We start from the raw sequence: 12,215 nt of genomic DNA, 5'->3' as shown, positions 1-12,215 counted from the left end.
TCAATACATGTAGGTTGCGTCTCATATGGCACCCTTTTCCCTATATAGTGCACTACTTTTGACCAGGGCCCATAGGGAATATGGTGCCATTTGGGACACACATGTAGTATCCCTGTCCTTGTATCTCCCATGTGTTGTGACATCCCTCTGCAAAGTCCCTGCGTTTACCACCGCGCCATTGCCCGGTTACAAACAGGAGCCCTTATTTTATAAATCAGTCCAGTATTTAATAATTCCCCACCTGCTTGGTTTATGTTGACAATGACAATGGATAGCCTGTTTATAGTGCTCTTCACTAGGTATTGAAGCGCTTGACTAGGATTTACTACCCAATTGTTGTAGTAAAACATTTACAAGTTATCAACAAATCACTTTGATATACAGTACCAGTCAAGAGTTTGGACACACCTACTCATTCAAGGGTTTTTCTTTATTTTTACTATTTTCTACGTTGTAGAATAATAGTGAAGACATCAAAACTATGAAATAAAACATGGATTCATGTAGTAACCAAAAAAGTGTTAAATAAATCAAAATATATTTTAGATTTTAGATTATTCAAAGTAGCCACCCTTTGCCTTGATGAAAGCTTTGCACACTCTTGGCATTCTCTCAACCAGCTTCATGAGGTATTCACCTGGAATGCTTTTCCAACAGTCTTGAAGGAATTCCCACATATGCTGAGCACTTGGTGGCTGCTTTTCCTTCACTCTGCAGTCCAACTCATCCCTACCCATCTCAATTGGGTTGAGGTCGGGGGATTGTGGAGGCCAGGTCATCTGATGCAGCACTCTCCTTCTTGGTCAAAAAGCCCTTACACAGCCTGGAGGTGGGTTTTGGTTCATTGTGCTGTTGAAAAACAAATGATAGTCCCACTAAGAGCAAACCAGATGGGATGGCGTATCGCTGCTGAATGCTGTGGTAGTCATGCTGGTTAAGTGTGACTTGAATTCTAATTAAATCACTGACAGTGTCACCAGCAAAGCACCATCACTCCACCACCTCCGTGTTACACGGTGGGAACCACACATGCGGAGGTCATCCGTTCACCTACTCTGCGTCTCACAAAGACACGGCGGTTGGAACCAAAAATCTCAAATTTGGACTCATCAGACCAAAGGACAGAGTTCCACCGGTCTAATGTCCATTGCTCGTGTTTCTTGGCCCAAGCAAGTCTCTTCTTCTTATTGATTGCCTTTAGTAGTGGTTTCTTTGCAGCAATTCGGCCACGAAGGCCTGATTCATGCAGTCTCCTCTGTACAGTTGATGTTGAGATGTGTCTGTTACTTAAACTCTGTGAAGCATTTATTTGGGCTGCAATTTCTGAGGCTGGTAACTCTAATGAACTTAACCTCTGCAGCAGAGGTAACTCTGGGTCTTCCTTTCCTGTGGCGGTCCTCATGAGAGCCAGTTTCATCATAGCGCTTGATGGTTTTTGCGACTGCACTTGAAGAAACTTTCAAAGTTCTTGAAATTTTCCGGATTGACTGACCTTCATGTCTTAAAAGTAAAGATGGACTGTCGTTTCTCTTTGCTTATTTGAGCTGTTCTTGCCATAATATGGACTTGGTCTTTTACCAAATAGGGCTATCTTCTGTATACCAACCCTACCTTGTCACAACACAACTAATTTGGCTCAAATGCATTAAGAAGGAAAGAAATTCCACAAATTAACAAGGCACACCTGTTAATTGAAATGCATTCCAGGTGACTACCTCATGAAGCAGGTTGAGAGAATGCAAAGGGTGGCTACTGTGAAGAATCTAAAATATATTTTGATTTGTTTAACACTTATTTGGTAAATATATGATTCCATATGTGTTATTTCATAGTTTTGATGTCTTCACTATTATTCTACAATGTACAAAATAGTAAAAATAAAGAAAAACCCTTGAATGAGTAGGTGTGTCCAAACCTTTGACTGGTACTGTAATTTAAAGCTGATTTTAGGGACTTGCGTCACATCGTATTTGAATTCCTGGTGGGAATTATTAGCTACTGGACGATTTGCTACCGCTTTATTTCCCTTTGCTAAATACACACTCTCAAACCAAATCTTTCAGTTTATTGATTTGAGCTGAAACTACAATAAGAACCTGCAGATGTAAGCGCCCTCCAATGGCCAGAATTGTAAACCTGTACCATTGCTTTGTCATGACTATAAAATATTGTCCCCTACTCTGGCAATTTGTTTCCCACTTCAATCTTCTTTTCCAGCCAGCAAACACTGTGAGCAAGTGGGGCTTTTGACATTGGCATTACTGATATCAATATAGGTCCTGTATTATTGTTCCGTGATGGTCATGTTGAAAGCTCCCTTGTCTACAGCTGGTCCTGTAGTGTCCAGTCAGTTACTCCTTCCTCTGTAGGCTGTCAGTCTCCCTCCCTTTCCTCACCCTCTGCCCCTGTCCATCTGCTCCAAGGCATCTGTACTATAACTCTCTCTCTTCCCTCCCACTTTCTGTCTCTTCCCTCTCTCCCCTTTCTCTCTCTCTCCCTCTTCCCCTCTCTCCCTCTTCCTGTGTGTAGACACGGTGCAGCACTGGCAGGATAGTGACTATGTGGCGGTGTACCACCGGGGGCGCTACTTCCGCCTGAGGATGTACTCGTCTAGCCGGCCGCTGTCACCACGAGAGATCGAGTCACAGCTCCAGAGGATCCTGGATGACCCGTCGCCCCCCTCCCCGGGAGAGGAGAAGCTGGGGGCCCTGACGGCTGGAGACAGGTGAGTCATAGATGTTTTGGTAAATATACAGTCAACTGATTGATAGCAGTGGCTCAAAACATCCCCTATGGAAAATATCTGGGTTGTGTTCAGTAGGGCACACCATAGCAAAACAGTTTGCAACGGAATATGAAAAATCGGTCTTCTTATTGGACAGGTTCCGGTAGTACCTCTCTGTTTCACTCAGTCTGGAAATGTTTTCCACCTACTGAACATGACCCAGGTCTGTGTGCCTGGCTGTACCTGTCCCTCCTAAGCAATATCTTTTGTTTCTCAGAATTCCCTGGGCTAAGGCCAGGAAGGAATACTTCAGCTCGGGCGTGAACAAGCGGTCGCTCGACTGTATCGAGAAAGCAGCGTTCTTTGTGACCTTGGACGATGACGAGCAAGGCGTGATGGGAGAAGACTCAGCTGCTAGTCTGGACCGTTACGCCAAGTCCCTGCTCCACGGGAAGTGTTACGACAGGTGAGTCATCCAGACTAATGGTTTCCACAATGTTAAGACATTGTAAGGTAGCTAGTTACCTTTAAAAAAATAAATAAAGCTTATTTCCAGCCATAGAGATGGATAGAGGGCGCACTTGCCACAAAGCCAGTTTTAGCATGTTTCATTCATTATTTTCCTTTAATACCTCAATTAAATAAGGTCTATCCTCCTCAATCACTCACATGGTTCTACCCTTGTTAGAGTTATCGTTGGTTATCAAAGTTGTGCACACTGTCCTCTTTTTGCCAGGTGGTTTGACAAGTCTTTCTCCGTGGTGATCTATAAAAACGGGAAGATCGGTCTGAACGCTGAGCACTCATGGGCCGATGCACCGGTGGTAGCACACTTATGGGAGGTACGATATAACAATAGATAGATGTATATGAATATACAGAAAACCAGCAGACTCCGGACCTCGTAGGGTAAGAGTTTTTTTTATTTATATCTAAATATATTCCAAACGTATGTACAATGTATATACCAGGGGTACTCAACTCTTACTCTACGAGGTCCGGAGCCTGCTGGTTTTCTGTTTTACCTGATGTCCCAGGTCTAAATCAGTCCCTGATTAGAGGGAAACAACGAAAAAATGCAGTGGAACTGGCTTCGAGGTCCAGAGTTAAGTTTAAGGGGTATATACAATATATACACTACCGTTCAAAAGTTTGGGGTCACTTAGAAATGTCCTTGTTTTCCATGAAAACATACATGAAATGAGTTTGAATAGGAAATATAGCAAAATGCATAGGAAATGTAGTCATTGACAAGGTTAGAAATAATGATTTTTACTTTCGTCAAAAGAATCCTCCATTTGCAGCAATTACAGCCCTGTAGACCTTTGGCATTCTAGTTGTCAATTTGTTGAGGTAATCTGAAGAGATTTCACCCCATGCTTCCTGAAGCACCTCCCACAAGTTGGATTGATGGGCACTTCTTACGTACCATACGGTCAAGCTGCTCCCACAACAGCTCAATAGGGTTGAGATCCGGTGACTGTGCTGGCCACTCCATTATAGACAGAATACCAGCTGACTGCTTCTTCCCAAAATAGTTCTTGCATAGTTTGGAGCTGTGCTTTGGGTCATTGTCCTGTTGTGGGAGGAAATTGGCTCCAATCAAGCGCCGTCCACAGGGTATGGCATGGTGTTGCAAAATGGAGTGATAGCCTTCCTTCTTCAAGATCCCTTTTACCCTGTACAAATCTCCCACTTTACCACCACCAAAGCAGACCATAACATTGCCTCCACCGTGCTTGACAGATGGCATCAAGCACCTCTCCAGCATCTTTTCATTTGGTCTGCGTTTCACAAATGTTCTTCTTTGTGATCCGAACACCTCAAACTATGATTCGTCTGTCCATAACACTTTTTTCCAATCTTCCTCTGTCCAGTGTCTGTTTTCTTTTACCCATCTTAATCTTTTCTTTTTATTGGCCAGTGTGAGATATGGCTTTTTCTTTGCAACTCTGCCTAGAACGTCAGCACCCCGGAGTCGCCTCTTCACTGTTGACGTTGAGACTGGTGTTTTGCGGGTACTATTTAATGAAGCTGCCAGTTGAGGACCTGTGAGGTGTCAGTTTCTCAAACTAGACACTCTAATGTATTTGTCCTCTTGCTCAGTTGTGCACCGGGGCCTCCCACTCCTCTTTCTATTCTGGTTAGAGCCAGTTTGCGCTGTTCTGTGAAGGGAGTAGTACACAGCGTTGTACGAGATCTTCCGTTTCTTGACAATTTCTCGCATGGAATAGCCTTCATTTCTCAGAACAAGACTAGACTGATGAGTTTCAGAAGAAAGTTATTTGTTTCTGGCCATTTTGATTCTGTAATCGAACCCACAATTGCTGATGCTCCAGATACTCAACTAGTCTCAAGAAGGCCAGTTTTATTGCTTCTTTATTCAGCACAACAGTTTTCAGCTGTGCTAACATAATTGCAAAAGGGTTTTCTAATGATCAATTCGCCTTTTTTAAATGATCAACTTGGATTAGCGCAAACAACGTGCCATTGGAACACGTTTCCAGCTACAGTAGCCATTTACAACATTAACAATGTCTACACTGTATTTCTGATCAATTTGATGTTATTTGAATGGGGGAAAAAATTGCTTTTCTTTCAAAAACAAGGACATTTCTAAGTGACCCCATACTTTTGAACGGTTGTGTGTGTGTATATGTGTGTATGTGTGTGTATGTATATATATATATATATATATATATATATATATATATATATATATATATATATATATATATATATATATATATATATATATATATATATATATATATATATATATATATATATATATATATATATATATATATATATATACTGAATAAATAAGTTAATTCATTTTTCTTAGCTAATTGTCTGTCTGTTTTCAGTATGTGTTGGCCACAGACAGTTTCCAGCTGGGGTACAATGAAGAGGGCCATTGTAAGGGAGAGGTGGATGCCTCTCTACCCCGACCTCAGAGACTGAGCTGGGACATCACCCCAGAGGTGAACCATCCTTCCTTTAATTTCTTCATCCATCCATTTATCTATCCATTCTTTCAATTATCCATCCACATCCTTTGGAAATCTCTCCTTGACTATAGGAATATTTTCTGGACATTGTAATGCCCATATTCTTAATCGTTCATTTCATAACGCGTCATGCGTGCATCATACGAATGTGTAATTCCAATGAGAACACAAATTCTCTTCCCATCAATGTATATACATGTACACCTCAATGGCCATGCGCTAAACTCTTCTTTGACACCAAGTGGTCTTATGATCCAGTGTTTCCTTTTCCCATCCTCTCTCTGTCCCAGTGTCAGGAGCAGATCTCCCAGTCTCTGGGGGTGGCCCAGGCCCTGGCCGATGATGTGGACTTCCACGTCTTCTCCTTCCGGGACTTTGGAAAGGGCAGGATCAAGAAGTGCCGCATCAGTCCCGACGCCTACATCCAGCTGGCCCTTCAGCTGGCCTACTACAGGGTGAGGGGACCGCTCTAGGCGGACATTAACACACGTACACACACGCGTATACTTTTTTTGTGGTGGGGGATGACCTATGCACTATGTTACTTAGTGTGGCTTCAATGTAACAACAATTTAACATTGGCAAATGTAAACTAAAGTAAATGAGCACAAAACATGATCGATTCTGTTGCCTCCTTACAATCTCTCATCCCATCCTTCTCCCCACTCCCCTCTCAGGACAGGGGCATGTTCTGTCTGACCTACGAGGCCTCCATGACCCGTCTGTTCAGGGAGGGCCGGACCGAGACTGTGCGCTCCTGCTCCAATGAAAGCTGTGCCTTCGTCAAAGCCCTGGAGGGAGGAGAGGTAGGGAGCATGGAATCTTACTCGGAATACTTTCTCACAATACTTCCTCATGATATTTACTCAATATTAACTCGTAAAAAAATTACTCTCCCTCATCTCTCTCGCTCTTTACCCTTTTCTCTTTCTGTCCCTCTCCCCCCTTCCCCTCTCTCTCTAACTCCCTCTCTCTCTAACTCCCTCTCTCTCTAACTCCCTCTCTCTCTAACTCCTTCTCTACCCCTAACTCCCTCTCTCCCCCTCTCGTCCTAACTCGCTCGCTCGCTCGCTCGCTCTCTCCCTCCTCCCGCTCTCTCCCCCCTCTGTCCACCAGGGGGTAGAGGTGTGCAGGAGGCTTTTCCGCCAAGCCTCAGAGAAGCACCAGAACCTGTACAAACATGCCATGACCGGCGCCGGCATCGACAGGCACCTCTTCTGTCTCTACGTGGTCTCCAAATACCTTGGCGTGGACTCTCCCTTCCTGAAAGAGGTGTGGGTTTTTTTGTGTTGCTTTTCTGTAAGAACATTTCGATTCCATACGACTGACTCATGGCTCTGTTCTTTTTTTAAGCAGTTCAGTCTTACACAAATAAATAATAATTATATCCATGATATATATCAGAAGATAGTCTTTTTTAAATAAATAGTTCCAGAAAACACAGTGGTATATATTATAATCAGAGAAAAATCTGCACTGACATATTCATTTGGCAGTAGTCAGAAACACCTTTTGCGCAACAGCCTTTGTTACAACAACGTTGTATTATAAACTGGGTAGTGTGGTTTCTGGATGCTGATAGGCTGAAACAGCATTTCAGCAGTGTGTATAATGGACAATATACCACAGGTATGACCCAAAAATACTTGTTTACTGTTATATTTATGTTGGTAACCAACCAGTTTATAATAGCAATAAGGCACCTCAGGGTTTGCGTTGTGCCTAAGAACAGCCCTTAGCCGTATATTGGCCATATACCACCTCCTCAGGCCTTATTGCTTAATTATAACATCAGCCATGTTTGATCATCTCTGTGGTGACATGTCTAGCTTAGTAGAGTAACAACACTGTCCCTGCCTGTGTTGTCCCAGGTGCTGTCCGAGCCATGGCATCTCTCCACCAGTCAGACTCCTGTCCAGCAGGTGGAGCTGTTTGACATGGTCAACCACCCAGAGTACATCTCCTGTGGCGGAGGCTTTGGCCCGGTCAGTACCTCTCGGTCTCTCACTTTGTCTCCAAACACCTCTTTAATTGCATAACTTGGTGGAATAACCGAATGCTTACAACATTAGTACATCATTTGTCAACGAGCATATCAGCTCAACTTGGAGAAAGATTGTGTTTCCGTGCAGAAGCCTGCATGCGCAAGACATCGTGTTATAGCATATGCCAACCTATACTGTAGCTGTGTTGTGCTACAAAGCTGGGCTTCGAGAGAGCGAAGTATGTGCTCGTCTTTCCTAGGTGGCAGACGATGGTTACGGGGTGTCCTACATCATCATGGGAGAGAACATGATCAACTTCCACATCTCCTGCAAGCACTCCTGCCCACAGACTGTGAGTACCACTGATCGGTCCACAGGGAGGTACTTTACACCACATGTCCAAACCTAAACAATGCCCTCATTGTTTCATTTCCTAAGCTAATTGAGATTTTGAGTTTGATAACGGATACATATTTTGGCTAAGCAAACAATTCTTGGGACTAGTCTTTCTCTTGTTCATTTATTCTGTCTCTCTCATGCTCTCTTAGGGCTCCCAAAAGTATGGAGGTCAGATCAGGCAGGCCCTGCTGGACCTGCTTCAGCTGCTCTGCCCAGACCAAAGAGAACCCTCTAGAACAGACCAGAGCCAGACCAAGAAGGACCTGTAGATCTGGAGAGGAGAAACAGAATCAAGGGGGAAGAGGAGGAAACGGGGAGAAGAGGGGGGAGGATGAAAGGGGGGGAGGGTGAAAGAGGGGGGAGAAGAAAAGGGGGTTGTGATAATTTGATGGTGAGCGTCGGAAGAACGTTGAAGAACGTTTGGATGATGTCAATGAGTGGTATAGGGTGAGACTGGCGTTTTAGTGTGTGTTTGTGGTTTAAGATGGATGTGTTAGGTGATTGAAGGGTCAGTATCTATTAAAAATGAATTAGATGAAAACCTTTTTTTTTTTAAACATGAATTTATAAAATCGTGAAAGAGGGATATGGATATATAGGTAAATCCTTAAACCTTTTTATTTTTTATTTACAACTGAATATGATTTCTGGTCTAACTTTACAATAAGTGTGCCTAATAGTATATAGTACTTACAAAAACTAAATTGCTGTGTAGGTACACATTGTTAGTGACATTCACAATTTAAAGTATTTACAAATACCTCAAAAATAATTTGCATGAGAGGTTTAGCCACAATTTATTTGAGTTTGTTTAAAAATCTTAATATTTATAATTACACAAACTGCCAAGGGGCCTGACTGTTGAAGTACTCTAACAATACAGTACATAGGCCTGCACGGTAATAACATTGTACCTGCCTATGTAACTACCATAGGTAGTCGTTAGGGACACTTATTGTAAGATGGGACCTAACTTCCAAAGCATTATTAACGTTTTACTTGAACGCAGTGCCCGAACCATGACCGTTACGTTGGAACACAGATTAGAACCACATCTACCAAATTCTAGGGCCCTATGTTTTGCACATTCATGTGTCATAGCAAGATTTGAACCTGTATTTTAAGCCTTATCCAGAAATGAGAATTGCACCAAAAATGAAAGCTATTGTCTGAGGATGGTGCTGGATCATCTGACATAAAAAGAAAAGGTGACAGTTTGATGTTAAAGCTTTAAATAAAGGCTCAAATCCAGGCATGTCACATGTTTTCGCAAAACACAGGACCCTACAAATCACCTCTCATTATGACGCGACTCCTAGTGCAAAAGTGTTTTTAATTTTCTGCTCCAATTGGTTCAAAAGGCACAACAATGCAAATAAAATGGCATTTGTTTTACACCATTTTAATAATCCATGTTGATGGTAGAGGTTTTCTCCTCAGGTTACAAAATGTCTATGTAAAGAGGGTTGAAGTACTAGTCCTGCAGCGCTATAGGACTGCCGCTATTAACGCACAGCACAGTTTTAATTGGCATCATCATGGCAAGTATTGTTTTTAGTGGGACTTTGCTTCTCCCTATGGTCTTTGGGCTGTGAAGCAACTGCTTGTAGAAAAGTGTTGAAGAAAAGAGAAATGTCCATTTCAACAATTTGAATGTTGAGTCTCAAAACGAAACAAACGAACTCTGTGGACCCGGAAACACCAGGGTTTCCTAGCTAAATCTTCTCTTCATATTTAACTCTGTTTTGCAGAGTAACACATGATTGTACTATGGTGTATGTTGCTAGATCGTTACTGCACTGTCCAGGAGGCTTTTTACTTTTACACAGTGGTGAAATGACCTGGTTTATTCTGTACTCTTCACCAAATGATTCTAACCTTTTTATAAAGCCATTTATAAAGCAATAAGTCAACTTCGACCCCTCTTATCTTTCTTTTAACTGTAGGAATTCTTATCTCCGATTTAAATAAAACGACTTTTGTTATGAGTATCCATTTGAATGATACGGTCCATGCAATGTTGGATTTGTTTAGCACCCCTAATATTGTTTTTATATATTCAAATATTTTACAGTTTACTTTCCATGGCCAGAGATGGTGTATTACAGTAGCTGTGATCTCTTCTGAATTCACCAAGTCATTTCACTACCAGATGTAAACCTCTACTAGGTAATGATGCTTTTTCTTTGTACATTTCAGTTACGTTTCAGCAAGCTGATAATATTTTTTGAGTGATTTAAGTGCTAATAGTCCAGTGAACGCAGTGATCTTGAGTCTGGAGATTTGCGTTAGTGTGTCTTTTTCCTCTTTCTGTCCATCGGCCTGATTTTAAATTGAATGATTCAACGGCCAGTACATTTTACCAGTGGCACATTTTGTGTACAAAATTGTATTTTTTGCATTCATAATACGTATGTATACGTACGTACTCATTTTCCTTTTGTCTTTGCTGGTTATCTTTTCTCACTCCAGATCAACCACTGAACAGCTGAGTGTGTCACTATTTTATCTGCATTTATTTTTCTTAAATGTAATGGAAAAACAAAAACGTATGAATTTTCTATTTTATTAAAAAGAGATTCAGTCACACTTTTTGTGTCAGTTCATCTGTGACAGATATGCATATGTTCCTCTTCCTATTTGGTTATGATTAGTATTTCATTGGTGTTCATCACTGCTGTGTATATAACTATATATTAATGGTTTATATAGGGCTATTCATGAAGGGCTGAATCCTAACTTGAGATCCGTTCGCATAACTTGAGTTTTGCGCAAATCTCTGATTAACATTAATGCATTTGTGTGAAAATCTGACTTAAAGCAGTCCACTTTTTGCTAACCACATTTCAATTTTTCATGTAAATGGCATGTTATAGAAGTGTCCAGACACTTCTTTTGTGATTTCAGTTTGTTTTGAGAAACCTACCCCACTACCAATATACTTCCTAAACAATGGGATCAAGAAAGCACGCACATGCTCGCACAAGGAAAAGTACGATCTCTTTCTTCTCCACAGGAGTCTTAGTGGGGGAAGGAGCTGTGACACTTTGTCTCTGTACCTATTGGCAACACAAACGGATATACCATCATGCTATTAGTGTGCTATTACTTGACATACTTGTGACTTATTAGTGTGCTTGCTGAAAGCAAAAACACTACTGTTATTTGCCAAAGTAGGTAGTTGAGTTTATATTTACATCTTTGGTTTGACACCTGCCTACAGGGATAAAACAAAAAGTTCCAAAATAGGTTCTAAGTAGCACCAAAAAGGTTCCTACTTAGACGCCTGGTTCAACTTAGAACCCTCTTGTGATGGGTCTACATAAAACCTGAATCAGAGCCCCAGTCTTACATGTGGTGCAGTTGACTCCAGCGTCCTCAGTTGGGCTTTCCTCAGCTTGAGTGGGAGCAGTTTGTGAGATCTATCTCACTTCCCTCGCAAAACCATGTTGTCTAGGAGGATCGGGGCCGAAGTAGGCCTGAGTCTTGGCTGAGAGGGTGGGTCCACAGCCCAGCTGCCTACACACCACCTTGGCATCTTGACGGTCCCAGACGTCATTTTGACGGTGTTGGAGGTGGCACTGCATTGGGTTATGGCAATGTCCGCTTTAGGTATAACGCCGGGAGCCGCTTGTGGATTTGACAGCTCTAAAGCAGTTCCACCTCGGAAGCAATGAGAAAAGCTCTGAGGTATGCCTCAAATAGAAATGTAAGTTCAAAGAATGACCATGTTTTACTAGATAAATGTGTGCAAGTTTGTCCCTGTCTTTCATCGTTACTCCTATATCTCACTCACATTTCAAGTAAGGCTCCATGCTAATTCAAGTAATTCATTATCGTGTAAATTATAGATAAAAATAGTCCTGTGTCCTTTAAACATTTTATTTCAATTATTGAACTGTATATCACACATTTACAATAACTTTTTTTTTCTGAATTATTCTAAGCAAGAATAATATATGTTATGATTATATAAAGAAATTCAATAGTAAGCTTTATAGTTCAATATCAAGCATTATCATAGCAGTTACTGTAGATAATAACAAATAAATAATCAATGAATACAGTGCATAGTACATCAATATTAGGAAG

General features: G+C 41.6%; 1 protein-coding gene across 1 annotated transcript in view; it reads left to right on the top strand.

The window, feature by feature from the left end:
• Positions 1-10,712, top strand: part of LOC311099584 (carnitine O-palmitoyltransferase 1, liver isoform) — a 44,443-nt gene extending 33,731 nt beyond the window's left edge. Inside the window, exons 10-19 of the mRNA XM_084140278.1 lie at positions 2,530-2,725; positions 3,003-3,191; positions 3,462-3,567; positions 5,596-5,712; positions 6,030-6,194; positions 6,417-6,545; positions 6,856-7,011; positions 7,611-7,724; positions 7,984-8,076; positions 8,273-10,712. Coding sequence (XP_083996404.1) covers positions 2,530-2,725; positions 3,003-3,191; positions 3,462-3,567; positions 5,596-5,712; positions 6,030-6,194; positions 6,417-6,545; positions 6,856-7,011; positions 7,611-7,724; positions 7,984-8,076; positions 8,273-8,392 — 1,385 coding nt within the window. The 3' untranslated portion in view covers positions 8,393-10,712. The remainder of the gene's footprint in view (positions 1-2,529; positions 2,726-3,002; positions 3,192-3,461; positions 3,568-5,595; positions 5,713-6,029; positions 6,195-6,416; positions 6,546-6,855; positions 7,012-7,610; positions 7,725-7,983; positions 8,077-8,272) is intronic.
• The last annotated feature ends 1,503 nt before the right edge of the window (positions 10,713-12,215 follow it).

This window comes from Coregonus lavaretus (assembly GCF_964263955.1).
Source record: "Coregonus lavaretus genome assembly, chromosome: 1".
NCBI classification, from domain to species: domain Eukaryota; kingdom Metazoa; phylum Chordata; class Actinopteri; order Salmoniformes; family Salmonidae; genus Coregonus; species Coregonus lavaretus.
Note: the sequence above shows the minus strand (reverse complement) of the source record. Positions and strands in the feature narration are given on the sequence as shown.